Below are 17,323 nucleotides of genomic sequence, written 5' to 3'. Positions count from 1 at the left end.
GCTCGGGTGGCTGAGACTGGGGGCCGCGACTCCTATACAGATCTGGAAACAGATCTCGGGAACTCCCGAGGAGGAAACTCCTTTCTCCTATGCAGAGAGCCACCCGCTCTGCAACTGATTATTTTACAGTTTGCTGAGGCTATAAGTCGCAGCGATCAGTCGTGGGTCCTGAGCCCGGGGAGGCGGGTCTCTTGGACCAGCTCAGGCTCTGCAATCTGAAGGACAGCGTTCTCTTGCCACTTTCGAGATTTACTGCGCGTGCGCAAATCACCCTCTCCCCGCCCTTTCCTGGCCCCAGCTGCTGCTTCTTAAGCCAGTTTAAGTGAAGACTCTCGATCGGTGATCCTCTGGGGAGATTGTTAAATCCTATTTTAATTGCACAATAAAGGGTGAGCCTCAACGTCTAGTTATAATATTGGTGAGATCTGAAAGTTTCCTTTTTTGATTTTTAAAAATTTAATTTATAGTTCCAAATTGTCTCCTTCCCCGACCCCTCACTCTTTCCTCCCGTTTTCTCTTTAAGAAGGGGTCATAGAACTTCTCTTTACTAACTCACTCCTTTTACAGATGAGGAAACTCAGATTCAGAAAACGGATGGGAGTTGCCCCAGTTACCCAGTGGCAGAGCTGGGACTCTAACACTCTGAAGTCCTGCTTGTTTTTCTCTTTCTACCACATTTTCCGGACTAACTAACTTTTCCTCTCAAGAACTTGACTTTTAGGTTAGACGCCTTCCTTTAAAGTATGGAGAATAGTAAATTTGGATTTCTCTTAGTTCAGGAGGGAAAAGAATGGTCAGAACTTTGTACTTCACCTAAACAAAGAGTGGAAGGGTTTGGTGAAATTGAGAAGAAAGAGGAAACTAAGGAGAAAGTTCCACGGGGTGTCTGGACAAATCAAAATTTTAATTTTTTCTTATTGCTTGAGTCTAAGGAATCAAAATGCTGGTCAGCTCAGTCAAAGATGAGAAACATGAAGAAATCCCACACTGATTGTGAGGATCAAATACATTTACACGGCTGAAGCACTTGTTAAACTTTAAAGCACCGCGTAGATGCTAGCTATCATTGTGGTTAGTTTTAATTGAGCCTTGTTTTTAGTCTTCAGCACCTCGGTCAGTTCTAGGACTCTAAAATCCGAAGTTCCGGATATAAATTCTTGATCTGAATGCCTCAGTTAAGGCAGGGAGGCCCGAAAGCTCCGCGGGGTCATGGATTGCATAAAGGAGATTAATAAATGAAGTTGGCAAACGTCGGTCCGCGGTGGGCAGGAGGAGCTAGCTCTGCCAGGTTATCAGCGTTAGTGTTTACACTTCAAAAATGGGCTCAGGCTACAAGTCAGAGTTTGGTTTTGCTGCCTGGATGTCAGAGTTGCAGATAAAGTGTTCAGGTATGTCTCGCACAGCTGGATGTCGGGTATGCTGATAAAACATACAGGTGTGTTTCGCACAGCTGGATGTCCGGGGTGCAGACAAAGCATACAGGTGTGTCTCAGTCCTCAGCTGGGCCTTTCCTTAAGGGTCTGGAATTCCGGACCGGGCAGTTTCACCGAGCGCCCCGCCGCTTCACTCCCTGCCCCTCCCCCCCCCCCCCAGCTGCTTTGGGAAACGACGCCCGGCGCAGGTCTCGGAGGCCCAGCAGAGCCGACTGCGGGCGGCTTGGCCGAGGTTCGCAGGCTCGCGGGTGAACTCCGGGCGGGGCCGCTGCCGGGGTGGTGACTGCAGCCGGAGCCCTGGCCCGCGCCGCGCCGCGCCGCTCCGGGCCGGGGCCCCCCCGGGCCGGCAGAGAGCGCTGCCGCCGCCTCCTCCGCCGCCGCCGCCGGGGCCCCTCGTGCCTCCTTTCCGGCCGCCTCGCTCTCACGCCGGCCCGGCCTGGCTCCTCCCCCGGCCCCGGAGAGGGGCGCGGCGGCGGCGGCGGCGGCGGCGGCGGCGGCGGCGGGCCATGAGCGCGGCCGGCCTCTAGCCGCAGCCCAGCGGCCGCCATGAAGCGGGACCGCTTGGGCCGCTTCCTGTCTCCGGGGGCGGTCGGCAAGCGCGGGCTCGCGGCCGCCGTCACGAGCGGCCCCGGCAGCCGGGCCCGGGCCCCGCGGGCGGGCGGCGGCGACTCTGGGCCCGAGGAGGACGGCGAGGGGGCCGCCGAGGCCCCGCCGCGGCCCGGGGGCAGCTGGGGCGCTGGGCCGCCCAGAGCCTGCGGGGACGATGAGGACGACGACGAGACTGTGGCGGTGACTGTGACAGAGGACGGCCCCGAGGAGGCAGGTGGGTGCTGGCCGGGATTCGAGTCCCGCCCCGAGCCCTCGGATCTCCGCTAGTCTTCGGCCTCTGGCGCCCTGGGCTAAGTGTTCGGCCCCTTTTCAGTCCCCGCAGGCCAGGGACCGCCCTCTCCATTTCTGGGCTCCCCGAACCTTGCAGCCCGTTTCCTCACCTGTGAAATGGGCACACAGTCCCCATGGTCACTCCCCTCCCCCAGTACTTTATCTTCTTTATCGTTGCTCAATTGTCAGATGAGTAAACTGAGGCCCGGAGAGGGCTCCGGCTTGCCCAAGGTCACCTAGCCAGTCTCCCAGTTTTTTCTCACCAGACCCCATCAAGGGAGACCCCCCCACCCCCACCCCCCGCCGGCCTGGGGAGCGGAGCACCGGCTGTCTCAGCGCAGCTAATAAAGTCCCGGATCGGGGTAGGTGCGGGCGCTGTCCTTCCACCCCCAGGGACCCTGGAGAGCGGCCCCACCTTCAGCGAGACTTCGGGCGCCCTGCTTTAGCGTCCAGCCCCTAAGCCCGTGTAAATGAAGTGACTGGTCTAGGATCACCCAGCCAGATGAGCGGCTCCAGGGCAGCTTCTCTCCTCCTTCCCCCCCTCCCCGAGTGACCCTGTCCCAGCTTCCCCAAAGGTCTTCAGTCACCGAAGTCTGGTTCTTCCTTAAGAACCTCCCTCCCCCCCTCCCCCCCGCAATACTATCAGACAATTAACCATCCTTGAACTGGTGTGAGCCGGGCTGGAATGTCGCCGATTTACTCCCGGCTCGGGCCGCGGCCATGCAGCTCTGTTCCATTAGTCAGGAAGCCTGCACTCCCGGAATTCAGCTCCTGCCGTAGACACTTACTGTGTGATTCTGGGCAAGTCCCTTCACCCAGTCTGCCTCAGTTTCCCCATCTGTAAAATGAGCTGAAGAAGGAAATGGCCAACCAGTATCTCTGCCAAGAAAAGGAAGCCTCGGGCACACTGAAAAAGACTGAGCAGCACTAACAAATCTGACCTGAAGTTCTCCTGCTCAGTGCCTCCACGAGGAGACTGAGAACCAGTCTGTTTTCCCTTTAGGGAATAATTTATAACATTCGAAAACGGGTCATTTAAAATCCCACTGTTAGAGAAGCACTGGAGATGTGTCTCCTGCATCTGGCGCGGGTGTGACGAAGGGCTGGGGGGAGTTACCAGTGTGGCCACAAGTGCAGAAAGCCTCAGCTGCTTGGAGGGCACGGCCTGGGAGGGGGAGAGCCCGGCTCCCTCTCCCCCGTGCTACACTCTCCTCTTCCTGGTACCTTTTCTTCCCATTTCTGGGGGGTTGGGAAGGTTGTTAGTCCCTGTGATAGCCTCAGAACTTTGTTTTTCTAGCCTTGTTCCCACTCTTTGGTCACTTAAAGGACCACCCAACCCTCCTCACTTTGTTGGCTACCAAAGTGCCTTTTAGTTTATGTAGTATTTGCCTAGTTTATTTCTTTTATCATTAGTGACAGTTTTTGAGGGGAGGCCCAAGATTGGCCTGTTATGAAAAGTAAAAATCACCAGGACTTACTTAGTTGGGGAATAGGCACTAAAATCACCAGCTGAGCTGAGTAGATGGTCTTTGTTAAGAGTCCTGAGAAAAGTTGGGCTGTCAAAGCAGTTCTTTGGGAGACCAAAAGCCAGATGAGTCCCTTCCCCTGACAGCCAGCCACTCAGAATGTGGGAAGCCCCATTCTGTGCTTGCTTCTTAACCCTTAAACACTTTGTACTGGCCGGAACAGAACTTTGGTGGAGCCGGTTAGAGGACCAAAGTCTCATTGATCTTGGGAGCGGGTGCTGTACTTCCCCCCTCCCCCCAGCTACCAGATTGGCGAGTGGACCCCCACGTCTGCAGGGGGGAAAACTCCACAGTGACCTGGAACTAGCTGGAAAAGAGAAAGTATGATTTTAGAGGTAGGGAGGGATGGGAGGAAGGCCACCACATAATAATCCACCTCTGCTGACCTGGAGGAGATATCCATTAAAAGTAGCAGAATTAAGCCTGCCTCTGTTGGGGCTGGGGGAAAGGGAACAATATTTGAGGCTTTTGAGAATTCTTCCCAAATGCCTTCTGAGGTAGTCTAAAGGCTTTAATTTGGTCCCTGGGTGTGAATTCTGTTCCTCTTCCTCTCCTGCCCTTACTCTTCCAGATAGTCCAGTTCTTCCTCCTCAAATTGTAGCTGGCCATAGGGGCTACTTTTCCTAACAGTAATCCTCAACTGGGAATGGTATTCAGGAAGGAGGGCATTTGTGAAATGGGGGTGAAATGCCCTTCAGTTGTATGGAAGCTGTTCCAAAAATACATATTATATTTTGAGGAGCACAGTCCTAGGACTTAGAAGTGATGTTCCAGGGCTCTGGTCCCAGCTCCACTGCTAACTGTAGGAACAATAGCCTCATTTTTCTCCTCTATAAAATGAGGGACTTTTAGTGATGCTGAGAATATTGCCTTGTTGAGGAAATCTGTGCCGTGTTCTAAGGGCCATATCATTTTTTCTGTATGCTGTGATTTAGATATTTTTCTGAGCAGGGTTGAAAACCACTGTGGCACAGGCCAGGCTCTCTCCACTGGGAAGAGAATGCTTTAGGCTCCAGGACCACACTTGAATGAAGAGTACGGATGTTCTCTTGTTTTTCTATCCAGAGTACTTGGTACAATGGCTGGCATGGTAGTAAGAACATAATGAATGCTGATCAACTGACTGATATCACTGGGCTTTCAGTAACAACTAAATGGAAATGTTTTGTTCTCTGTACCTTACCTACTGTGGGCCATGGATATCGATATGGAAAAGTTTTCATTAGATGGGAGGTTTAGTAGTTCCCTCCTCTGTGACAGCCAGAGGATGACTTCTGACTATCTGACTGCTCTGTCTCAATTTCCCCATTTGTAAAAGAAGGAAAAATAATCATCATAGGCCTAATATTTGCCATTTCTTTTCAAAAAGAGCTTTCACAATTCATCTTCTCATTTAAGCCTCATGAGAATCCTGTGACATCCCTATTTGATAGATGGGGAGCATGAGGCATATGGAGTCTATCTGCTTTACACTGTCCAGATAGGCAGTGGCAGAGCTCAGATACATGTCTGGGCCCGCATCTTTGGGCCTGTCTTTGTTGGAATGCTCTGAGGAGAAATGAAATGATTGATGGGAGAATAGCAGAAATTCTATAGGTGCTCCAGAAATACACTATATAGCAAAAACAGCATTAGACTAAGATTCAGGCCTGGGTTTGAATCTGAGTGTGACTGTTTATGAAGTGGCAATGTAGCATGGTGGGGAAAAAATGTTGCATTTAGTGACATGGGTCAGACATGGGTCTGAGTCCCAGGTCTGCAGATTGTTCCCCATGGGAATGTGGACAAGTCCTTTCTGCCTGTGTCTCAGTTTTCTTCTTCCTAAAATGATCGTATTAAATAAATTCATCTCTAAGGGCCCTTTTAGCACTAATATTTAATGTAATATACTAGTGCCATCATCAGTCATCAAAAGTTTCCATTTCAAGTCTGGAAATCTCAGCTCAGAGCCAAATGCCAGGGCTTTGACTATTGCCCAGACACATTAGTCAGTGTTTAAAGATTGTTTTTATGTGAAGATCCTCGGGAATGCCTTCATGCTTGGCAGGAGTGCTCTGAGTTTGATGGCGTTGTGTGTATAAATATTGCCATATTTCTTCCTTTTCAAGCATGGCCAGCCTTTAGATTCAGCAGCATTTGAAATATAAAAGTGCTGAGGATCTTTCTTCCAAAGCCCATCCTCTAAGCTCTGAGCTCATGTCTCAGCCTTGTCTATTTGGCGGAAAAAAAAAGGATGATGGCCCAGTCAGTGTCATATTCACCTTCTCTCATTACTCTTCACAGGGACAGGCCGCCCTCTTAGCATGGGCTATTGTCGCCTCTGTCACGGGAAGTTTTCCTCACGGAGTCTCCGCCACATCTTTGGTCAGGTGCCAGGTGAGAGCTGTGAGAAGCCGCGCCGAATGGAGCAGCTCTTCTTCATGGACTTCAAACGCCTGCTGGGGGTGCCCATTCACCAGGATCCTGCCCTCCCCCAGTTTGTCTGTAAGAACTGCCACTCTCAGTTCTACAAGTGCCACAGCATTCTCAAGTCCTTCCTGCAGAGGGTCAATACCTCCCCCACGGGCCACCGGAAGCCCCGAGGAAAGTAGGTTGTTGTTTTACCTTGGGCTGAGTGGTGATGTTGTGAGGTTGCCCTAAGTCACACAGCCACTTGCTGATGGCAGCAAGAACAGGACTCACAGCTGCCGAGTCAGCAGTTGGAGCCGCTGAACCATATCTCATGCTGGGTTCCTGGGCCATACCCAGCTCAGGAGGTGACAGGGCTCTTTAGTTTCAGCTGCCACCGCAGACGGGCACGGTCTCTTATGTTCAGACAAGAGGCCTGGGCCCTCTGGCTTATGGCAACTTTCTCCTCACTCTCCATCCCCGTGTGGTATCTGACTGGTGCCGCTTCCATTTGCAGGGGCAGCCCTGATGATGGGTCCCAGGCTGAGACAGAGGAGGGAGCCTGTCTGGGTGAGTATGTCGCCCGGCTTCTTGGGGTCTTTGGCGTCCTGTGATAGAGATGTGATGCCCGCTGTTGGAAGCTAACCACCTCTGTCTTTAACTTTGTACAGTGGACCTGATCACCTCCAGTCCCCAGTGTCTGCACCGACTGGTGGGGTGGGCCCATGGGCACGCAGTAAGCTGTGGGGCAGTGCCCAGCCTCCAAAACATGCTCTCTTCTGAGTACTGTGGCATCATCCAAGCTGTGTGGGGCTGTGACCAGGGCCATGACTACATCATGGACACAGACTCAAACTGCAGTGCCCTGCTACTTGATAGCACACTGGCTGTCAAATGGGAATGGGACAGAGAGGCAGCCCCTCGGCTCTCCATCCCCAGTGGAACCAACCCTCCTGCAGCCGTTCTGCAGAGTCCTAGGAGCAAAGGGACCATGGTACCAGCTGGCACTGAAAGCCAGTCGCTGCCCAGCACAAATGAAGTGCAGCCCCCTTCGGATGACAACCCTGTGGGGCCTGAGCCAAATTCACCACCAGAGCCTAGTGAGCCCCCGAGTGGGGTCCAAGGTAAGAAGTCTCCTACCCAGGGCTCTCCTTCAGGCAGGTGACTGACTCAAGGCTGCCCGGGTCCTTTGCTGGCTAAAGGCAGTTCCACCGATTTTTGTCATTCTTATAGTCCTATGTTTATATCCTCCCTCAGCCACTGGTCACTCTAAATTGCTGGCAATGTCCTTGAGCTCCTCATGACTACAATAGGCAACTCTAAGTGGCCAAACTGACATTCTGGATGGAGCAGTTTGGGACCCTCCCTCCTCCACAGAGGAATGGGTAATAACTGTCAGACACTTTCCCCTCCCACTGAAGCTACTATTCTTTCCTGCTGAGAAAGCAGGCTACCTCCCTGTTCTCTCTCTCCTTGGTCAGTTGACAGGACCCTGTTTCAGCAGGTTTCTTTTTAAGATTCACTTCAGCTCTGGCCTTCCATTCATGCTGCAGGCAGAAAATATAGACCTGTTTTGTAGAACAAGTTGATTGTGAAGAAAGAGAAAAATTAGTTATTTGTCCATGGAATGTGGGGGCTCACTGAGGATGCTGTATGTAGCATGGCCTGGTCTTCCTCCAGCATGCCTCAGGGATGCTCCATTGGGATGTCACACCTGGCTTTTTTTCTTCTAGCTGAAGAAATTAAAATAGATCAGTTATGGGGGGGGGGGGAAACCAGATCTAATAGTATCTTTGGGCTACCTTTAATAAAAAGCTTTGACCTATATGACATGTAGGAATACATAGATACAAATTGCAAGATGTCATATATATGAAAGAGGCTGTCTGTCTAACAAAAGGGTCTTGGGGGGAAGATGGACAACAGGCTTTGAGTTATATATATATAAACGCAAGCCCTATAGGAACTAGTACTAAATAGTCCTCAATTATACCTGAAATAGCTACTGTATTCAAGTGGCTCTTCTTAGGCACGTGGCAGTAATTGGTGATTTCACACACTGGTCCTCCCTCTTAAGTAGCAATTAAAAATTATTGACCAAATCATGCTGTAGAGTACTCCAGAGCTGGGTCTTATAATTCCATTTTGTATTGGTACCTAACACAAGCCTTTTTCTTTATTTCTCAGGGCAATTGAGTGTGAAGCAGGTTTCATCTTCAGCCTTGGATGATCGGGTAAAAGACGAGTTCAGTGACCTTTCTGAGGGGTGAGAGAAGAGTGGGTTTAAATAGCTTAAAATTTCTTCTTCCCAAACTAAACTTTGTCATAGTAGACTTATAATGTCCAGAGTTATGCTCATGAGCCTCTACATTGCTGGGTTAAGTTCTGGAAATAAAGACTGGTAGAATTCATTGGGTCCCACTCTTACCCATGACTTATTTCAAGTCACAAAGGAAGTAGAACCAGGACTCAAACTCAGGTCCAGATCTAATATTCATTCTAATATATCATATTTTTTATGTAGATGAATCAGTGGTAAAAGTGGTATTGAAAGGAAAAAAAACTTTTTTCAATTGAATAATTTTTTTGACTTGGGGAGTGTTGAAGAGTTGTTAAAATATCTCTGCCTTCAGATTCTTGTTTACCAATTATTATCTCTCAGGTCCTCCCTTACAGATACTAACTCCCAAATGTTAATACAACATGAACTAGAAAGAAATTTTGGTCCCTGGGGTGGGAGATCATAGTTATTTGAGTAGCTTTAGTGCCTAAGTGGTAGAAAGGAACAGAAATGGAATTTTCTTTAGAGTCGCTGATGCAAGGATTCAGGGCAGGGAGGGAGATGCTGTGACAGTTTCCTTTACACTGCCCTCCAGTTTGCCTTCCTCATCAAAAACCTAATTGAGACAAAATTTGCTAGTGAATAGACTCAGTAGTAGAGTGAAGGTCTGAATTTTAGTTTTACCATATGAATAGTTTCCTTGTTACTTTAAGGTGTTAAAAATAATAAAACTCTTGCAGATGAGACCTTGGTTATTTAAAGGCCCATGAAAAGGAGAGAAAGCAAACTATTAATCCATATACCTAAAGAATATTGTTATCCTTAAGAATTCTCCTCAGCTTGGTGATAGTTTGTTCTCTCATTTTGTTAGGGAATATTTGGAGGTCTTGGCATTCTCAGTTTTAAAAATATTTTGGTAAAGAGATGAGAGAAGGCAATAGGGGTGAGGGCCAGGGCCTGCAGATAGGAACTGGTAATACTGCTGAAGCCTTACACTTCTGAGTCAGTACTTTGTTAAAAGGCCTTTCTTCTTTTTCAGAGACTTCTTGAGTGATGACGAAAATGACAAGAGGAGAAACACTCAATCATCTGATGAATCCTTTGAGCCTTATCCAGAAAAGAAGTAAGAGCCTTATATTCTGGTCTACAAGTAAATTTCTGGACACTGAATGGTATTAAGTGGATAATTCTAGGGACTGGTATCCTGGCTTGAGTGTGGTGTAGAAAGTGACAGAAAAATATTTTTTGCATGTGTCTTCTTCCAGAAAATTCTCGGCCCCTTTGCCTGGTATGATTCCTTAAAGCCTCTTAAATTCGATTTGATGAGAATGAGCCCTAAGATCTATTTGAGCAGTGTGGGTCTGTGAAGAAAATCCCTACACTTTCTGTTATAGCACAGATAAATTATTGAATGAAAGAAAAAATATGTGCTTATTATGTACCAGATACTGGGAATACAAATATAAAAATACAGTCCCTCCCTTCATATATTCTAATAAGGGGAGATAACAAATTTAAAAAGTAGTAATAGGACTGGGAAGGAGTGTTTTGGACTAGGAAAGTGAATAATCAAAGAACAGTTAATAACTTGATCTTTCCAGGAATTTTTTTTTTTTTTTTTTTTTTTTTTTGCTGAGGCAATTGGGGTTAAGTGACTTGCCCAGGCCCACAGCTAGGAAGTATTAAGTGTCTGAGACAGTTGATTTGAACTCAGGTCCTCCTGACTTCATGGCTGGTGCTCTATCCACTGCACCATCTAGCTTTCCCTCTTTCCAAGAATTTGACTTAGAAAAAGGGGATAAAGGAATAGAGAAATGGTACAAAGTGGCAATGTGGCTTCAAGATACATGCAGGGAGTTGCCATGTAATGAGTCTGTGGCTTGGGGCAGTTAAGAGCTCTTATGAGGAATGAGTCAATTAATGCCCTACCTTTATCTAAACTGTATGCTGAGATTAGATTATCTACCAGTTATTATTAAGGGATGATTGGAAGTCCATGGAAATGCAGAGTAGGCATTTAAAGGGTAGAGCCCTATTCATCTAGAACTGCTTCAGTTATCTTTTCATATTCCAACAAGCTGCTTTAGGACTACTATTAAGAAAGGTTCATTGAACCTGGAGAATATATAACCCAGAGTCCTCATAGGCACTTAATATTTGGTTGACATGTCCCTATTCTCTAGCTATTCACAGGTATTCACAGAGATGCATTGGAAAGAGTACAGTAGGCTAAGAAATTCCTCAACTGATAGGTATTGGGAGTAATTTGTGAGTTTCTAAAATGTCTTTTGGCTAGAAGAGACCTTATTTCTACAAGTATTATAAAGTGTTTCCTCACATGTCCCTTTGGGGATTTCCCTTCCTTTAAAAAGCAAACTTTGCTTATGTGGCATTCTCTATTATACAGAATATAAATGAGAACTAGAAAGAAAGCCAAAAAAAAAGTCTCTTGAACAAAAGCAGATAGTTCAGAGTTTAAGTATTAAAAGTCATGCACTTTACCTATAAAGAAGAGTCCTTCAGAGTTTACTCAATCTAAATACAATTCTGACAAGCATGATTAACTGCTTTCCCAGATTACAGCAAATTTGTAACAGAAAATTTAAAATGGTGCTGTAGGTAGGCTAATGGACAGCAGCAAAGAGGAATAGCTAATGACAAAAGATAAATCATGGAAAAATAAATTCAACAACCTTCAAAGCATAATGAGGTGAAGGAGGAGGGAAGGGTGTGTGTGGACATTGTAACTGCCTTTTATGATAATAATGCCAAGTCATTAGACAGCAGTTAATTTAAGTTCAGCATTCTATTTTTTAAAGGCATAGAAGTATAATATACATTTTAGAAATATTTCCACCCAAAAATTACTAAAGAAAGTGTCTTAGCACTTAAATGTATAAAGTTAGCTAGAAAAAGAGACAATGTTTTATTATATCATTCTTTCCCCTTTTACTCCTTCATCCTAATATAAGATAGTTTGGGAGAGGGGGGTATAATACATATTTACATTCTTAAACTTTCTTCTGGTTAATGAAGATACTAGGGCCTGCAAAATGAAATTTGGAGATTCTGGGAGGCTAGGATACCAGGAAGATTGGAAGCTGTGTACTTGTAATACATAATTTAACTGTGATGGCTCAAGAAAAAAAAATTGCATGCTAAGGACACATTATATACGCAATGTATTGGTCACAAAAATGACACATTAAAATATCAGTATTAAAAGTCTTTTCATTTTGATTCAGGATCTCTGGCAAGATGAGTGACAACAAAGCCAAGAAGTCAGAAGAACCCAAAATTAGAAAGAAACCAGGACCCAAACCAGGTTGGAAAAAAAAGATAAAATGTGAAAGGTCAGTAGGGAGAGCATATATTGATGCCATTATTATCCATCTCAGACTAGAGTTCTGACTCATATGGTGCTTTTAATTATAGGGAAGAGCTGCCTACCATTTATAAGTGTCCTTACCAGGGCTGCACAGCTGTGTACAGAGGGGCAGATGGGATGAAGGTAAGGCAAGAATTAGCCTTTTGGGTTTATATTGGAGTTTGATCCTAAGCATTTCACAACTGGTAGTATCTGTTGTCACAAAAGCTGGCAAAGTTGGTAGTATTATTGTCACAATGAAAACAGCATTAATGTGAAGGGATGAGGGAAGTGTTATCTGTCGACATCAGCATATCTAGATACTTAGGAACAAAGCTACTATTAAATATTATTAATATTAAATCCAAATAAAAAATAAAGTAAATGCTAAGAGAAATCTCATCATGACAAAGCAGTCTTGAATTCCCTGTATTTATTAATCTCCCATGGCATGGTGGTATTTCATTTATTTATTATCTCATTTCTAACCTCAGTCATTTCCGAATTAATGAGCACCTACTTGTTTCCATTTATTTGCTATCACAAAAAAGTTGTGAATATTTAGTGTATATATAAGGACTTTTCTATCTTTCTTAGGGTACTTAGAGTTACTTGCTTTAATAATGACTGAAGCAGCTTTTATTAAGCACTTATCTGTAAAGCGCAATATTAAGTGCTGGGAACACCAATAGAAAAGGAGGGTAGGATGTTTGTAGTGTAGGAGACAATCTCACACAGGCACTTTCAGGGGCAGGTCCCATAATCCTTAGGATGAAGTGGCAAAGCAAAGGTAATAATGGAAGAATCCCATCATTTCCTGATTCTGGACCCAATGACAGAGTGCCAAAGGTTTTGGGGAGAATGATCTTTTTTGAGTCTTCAGGTAACTGCCTAGAGCATCTGGAGAAACTGTAATCCTGAATCTTCCCCAGAATTGCTTCTGGGGATTTTTGGGGATGTGAGAGTGGAGCCAGAAGTAGGACCAGTGATTGGAGAGAAGACCTGCCATACTAAAGGCCTTTAGGCTAGGTGACTCCCAAGTGGTAGTTGGTGTGCTGATAAGGTTGAAAGTGGGCCTGGACTAGAAACACAATTATTCCCAAAGCTCTTAGAGTCCTAAATTTGAGAAGAGTTGGAGTGTGGGGTCAAGTTATCAGAAGTGTCATGGTGTACTGGATGGAGAGCTAGTCCTGGGGTCAGAAAAACCTGGCTTCAAATATATTTCTGATATACCCTTAGTTATATGTGAAAATATTTAACTTCTCAATATTTCTAATACTATTAGTTGCATTGGTAAGAATTTCCTCACAAGTGAAATTGTTAGGACCAAGAAAAAAATGTAAATGGCAATTTAAGGCTTACAAAGCATTATTAGGTGTTCATAATGTATGAGGGGTAGAAGAGCAAAAGGAGACAGACACAAGTTCCTGCCTTGAAAGAGCCTATATACTTCAAGAGCATGAGATGGAAGGAGACGTAGAGAGAGAGAGATGGAGAGACAGAGACAGAATCACAAGAAAGAACTGGCAGGTCAGACTAGAATGGAGAATCTGTAGGAAACCAGTCTGGAAAGATAGGTGAGATGGAGCCATATTGTAGAGAGCTTTAAGTAGCAGGTTAAGGATTTTTCATTTGATCCTAGTTATATTAGGGAGTGAAGGTTTTCTGAGAAGAGTGACATGATCTAGTCTGTTTAAGAATATCAGTTTGTTAGCTGTTTTGTTTGAAGGGCAGATTAGAGGAAAAAGAAGCAGAATCATGAATTAGGAGGTTTTTGTAACAGTCCAGAGTAGTAGATGTGAGTAGATTACAGACTGATGTAAGAGATGCAGAAGCCCAGTATCTCTGAAGAGGAAAAATACTTATCTTCTCCAGTGGGAATACAAACTCAATTCCACAAAACTGGGTTTCCCCAGTGTTCTAAATAGAGATGGAATAGCAGTTATTTATCTTGTTAGCTATTGGTGTTAGAAATGATAGGATAGCCGCAACCAAAAACTTCCAGGTTTTTCTGGTCAGAAATTAAATTTATGAGATATTGGGTTTCTCAGATAATTCCTTGACTTCCCTGTTAATTCTCTACTCTTCTAGAGTATACCCATATTTGGGACATGGGAAAGAGGGATATTATTCATTCCATAAGACTCTTTTGAAATGTTACAGATGACTCGAGGGACATGTTTAAATATTGGAACTCCAAGTCAAAATTTCAGAAAGGGTTTAATTGCCAAACGAACAGAGGTGTATGTCACACATAACCATACTCATATACCTCTGTTTAAGAAATAGTTACCTCTATTTTATAGATGAAGAAACAGAAGCTCAGAGGAGAATGATTTGCTTAGTCCCACAGCTAGTTAAGGGCTAAAGTCAAGATGGGAATCCATATCCTCCTGATTCTATGTCCAATGTTGTTTTCCCCTCAAAGGGTATGTCCAGCTTAGTGACTTTCAGAGAGTCTTTGCCATATTGTCAAAGAAGAGAATTAATAAAGCCCCTGACTCAAAATCCGTTCAACATCACTTTGCTCTCTCATTGTCTGGAATGATAGAACGAGCTGTCTCTTCTATTCACAAACCTTATCAGGATGTTCTATTTCAAGGGTGTCTTTCTCTTTTTCTTACTTGTAGAAACATATAAAGGAGCATCATGAGGAAGTACGAGAGAGGCCTTGTCCCCACCCTGGCTGTAACAAGGTGTTCATGATTGACCGCTATCTGCAGCGCCATGTCAAACTCATTCACACAGGTAAGCTGGCTCTGCCGTAGGTCCTCATGTGCCCTCTTGGTTTTGTACATTTGGAGTTCAAGACATTGGCCAGTCAGGCCTCCTGATCAGAATTTTGATATGTTCATGTACCTGGAAGACAGGTTCATTAATCTTTTTCTGGCCTCGTATTTTATGACTCAGAACTTTAAGATGAGCACTATGGCTGCACTGTTTATTCTTGCTAAAGAAAAATTCTTCCTTTGTTCACTTGCATATACCATGAAGTGTTTCCCAAATTATCAAAGATACAGTCTCCGAGTTGGAAAGGACTTCTCAGGCCCTATAACTTAATCCATACATGACTAAGAATATTCTTGATCCTGACAATTATGAGAAGGAAAGGAAAATTTTTTTCTGGGGGTTGGAGCAAAGATTAATCACTTCAGAAAATAGCAATTGTTAATTATGTAAACTATAAAAAAAAATCTAGCCTCATTCCTATAGTCCCACTAATCTGGACATAGCTAAAATTTATCTTTATTTTAATATTTTAGAATATACAATTTTTTTTTCAGTGTGAATACCCTCTTCACTTTTATACAAAGCATAAACTCTGCATAATTTGATAGTAACTATCTAATTCAGTTTCCTCATCTCTAAAACAAGAACAATAGTACCTTCCTCCCCAGAGGTGGACTGGTATGATCATAAAATGAAAACCTTGAAGTGAGATGTAAATGCTTTTTGCTATTCCTATTATCATCTTGGAGAGCTGCTCCATCACCCTCTGACCAACCTGCAGATGAGCCTCTTGGGGGAGCCAAGAAGGCTCTCAGGTGATAGACACAGATGTCAAAGGCTCCTACTGAGTTTTCCTTTACTTTATCAAAAACAGGCTGGGTAAACAAATATGATAAACTTGATTGGAGAGGGAATCTTTACCTAAAGAGAAATCACTTTTAAACAACTCTTCAAAATAAGCATGATTAACAGATAATTTTATTAAATCCTCCAAAAGGAACTGGCAACCTTTATTTGGTAACATTTCTTTAACTTAGCTTGATTTCTTTTTTTTTTTTTTTGTTCACTTCTATAATGTATAATTAATAATTCAAACTATATCCCTCCTTTTCTATCCAAAACACTTGCCTAAATAGTAAAAAGTTTTTTTATTTACCCAGGAAAAGTCCCAGGCATAAACTTCTGACTATTAAAACTGTATAGTGCTTTTGAAGCAGATATTTTTTTCCCCTCTTCTCTTGGCCATCTTTCTTGATAGTAGAAATTAGGGTGAGAATAGACATATCAGTTTGCCCTTCCCTCCTTTATTATATTTACAAACTGTAAAAGGGGAATTGAATTTGAGTCTTGCTTTTTGGGGGTATTGCAGAGGTACGGAATTATATCTGTGATGAATGTGGACAGACGTTCAAACAGCGGAAGCACCTTTCAGTTCACCAGATGCGTCACTCAGGAGCAAAGCCCCTTCAGTAAGTATAGACTGGACATCTAATAAAAGATTTGTTTGAGGGATGTTATTTTTTAGTTAAATGGGAAAGAGGATAGATCTTGTCTTTTATTTCCCCTTCCTGCAGTGAGACCATATGGCAAATGTGAGGTGACTTTAGATTATTTCTATCACTTCATTCTTGCAAATGCTAATTTAATGGTAGTTTTTAAAAGAAGTTTCTAGCTAAATTAAATTTGTTTTCATGTTCTTTGAGAACTGATGAGTCTGAATAGTGTGTAAACAGCAATTCAGAACCCACAGAAGGTCTGTCCTTTACTCTCTCTCTCTCCCTCCCTCTCTCACTCAGATGTGAAATCTGTGGGTTCCAGTGCAGGCAGCGAGCATCTCTGAAGTACCACATGACCAAACACAAAGCTGAGACAGAGCTGGAGTTTGCCTGTGACCAGTGTGGCCGACGATTTGAGAAGGCTCACAACCTGAATGTCCACATGTCCATGGTGCATCCATTGACCCAGAACCAGGACAAAGCCAAACCACTGCAGAGTGAGCAGCCAACTGATCTAATGAACCCCTCAGGGACGATGGAAAGTCAGGCTGTCAAACCTGAACTGGTTGCACAACAGGAACCCACCTGAAAGCCACACTAGCAGTGTGGATAGTCATTCATCCTTGTACAAATCAAATGATCAAATAGAGTTTTTAACACCAATTTTAATAGTTTTCTCCAACTCAACTGGACTCAATGGCAATAGTTTCAGCTTGCTCCAACACAAAGATAATCATGCTTTAATTTCTTTCTTTCTTTCTTTTTTTTTTTTTTTTTTTTTTTTTTTGCCTGTCCAATTATGTCCAATTGCAGCAGTGTTTAAATGAAATGGAATCACTCGAAGGGTATGGGCAGATATGGACACATCTCATTTTTTCTGTGGATCGGTAGAAGTAGAGTGGTCTCACATTATCTGTCATGAAACAGTCCCTCAGGTCTGTACTGTAGCTCTTCTGCAGGGCAAAAGGTTCACTTCCCCTGGGAAAGTGAATGTCTTGGAACCAGCCTCAGATTTTAAATAATTGACTACCCCTGCCTCAAAGCAATTGAAGTTATTTGTAATCCACTTTTTAGTGTAACAAGAGCTCCATGGTTATGCCTGTAATAAATTATTTACGAAGTAGCCTGGGCTGATGATGCACAGTAGTATTCTGCTGCCTCTGTCAGTAAGAAAATGTTTTTCTATTCCTCAGGAACCATAGCCAAATTGTTGTACCAACAAA

General features: G+C 44.3%; 1 protein-coding gene across 3 annotated transcripts; it reads left to right on the top strand.

The window, feature by feature from the left end:
- Window positions 1–261: 261 nt before the first annotated feature.
- On the top strand, window positions 262–17,230 carry ZNF276 (zinc finger protein 276). 3 transcript variants are annotated; one of them, XM_074286154.1, is made up of 11 exons: window positions 262–389; window positions 6,122–6,425; window positions 6,744–6,796; window positions 6,898–7,350; window positions 8,414–8,492; window positions 9,547–9,630; window positions 11,753–11,860; window positions 11,943–12,018; window positions 14,505–14,622; window positions 15,974–16,073; window positions 16,401–17,230. In XM_074286154.1, exons 2-11 carry the CDS (start codon window positions 6,142–6,144, stop codon window positions 16,687–16,689), a joined length of 1,644 nt encoding a protein of 547 aa, XP_074142255.1. In that variant the 5' UTR covers window positions 262–389; window positions 6,122–6,141; the 3' UTR covers window positions 16,690–17,230. The 3 variants fall into 3 exon arrangements, with proteins under 3 accessions (XP_074142255.1, XP_074142256.1, XP_074142254.1); XM_074286155.1 differs by having other exon boundaries at window positions 288–418; XM_074286153.1 differs by lacking the exon at window positions 262–389 and adding an exon at window positions 1,934–2,256.
- Window positions 17,231–17,323: the final 93 nt, after the last annotated feature.

The sequence above is a fragment of the Sminthopsis crassicaudata genome, chromosome 2, assembly GCF_048593235.1.
Source record: "Sminthopsis crassicaudata isolate SCR6 chromosome 2, ASM4859323v1, whole genome shotgun sequence".
NCBI classification, from domain to species: Eukaryota; Metazoa; Chordata; class Mammalia; order Dasyuromorphia; family Dasyuridae; genus Sminthopsis; species Sminthopsis crassicaudata.
This window is presented reverse-complemented; position numbering and strand designations above follow the sequence as displayed.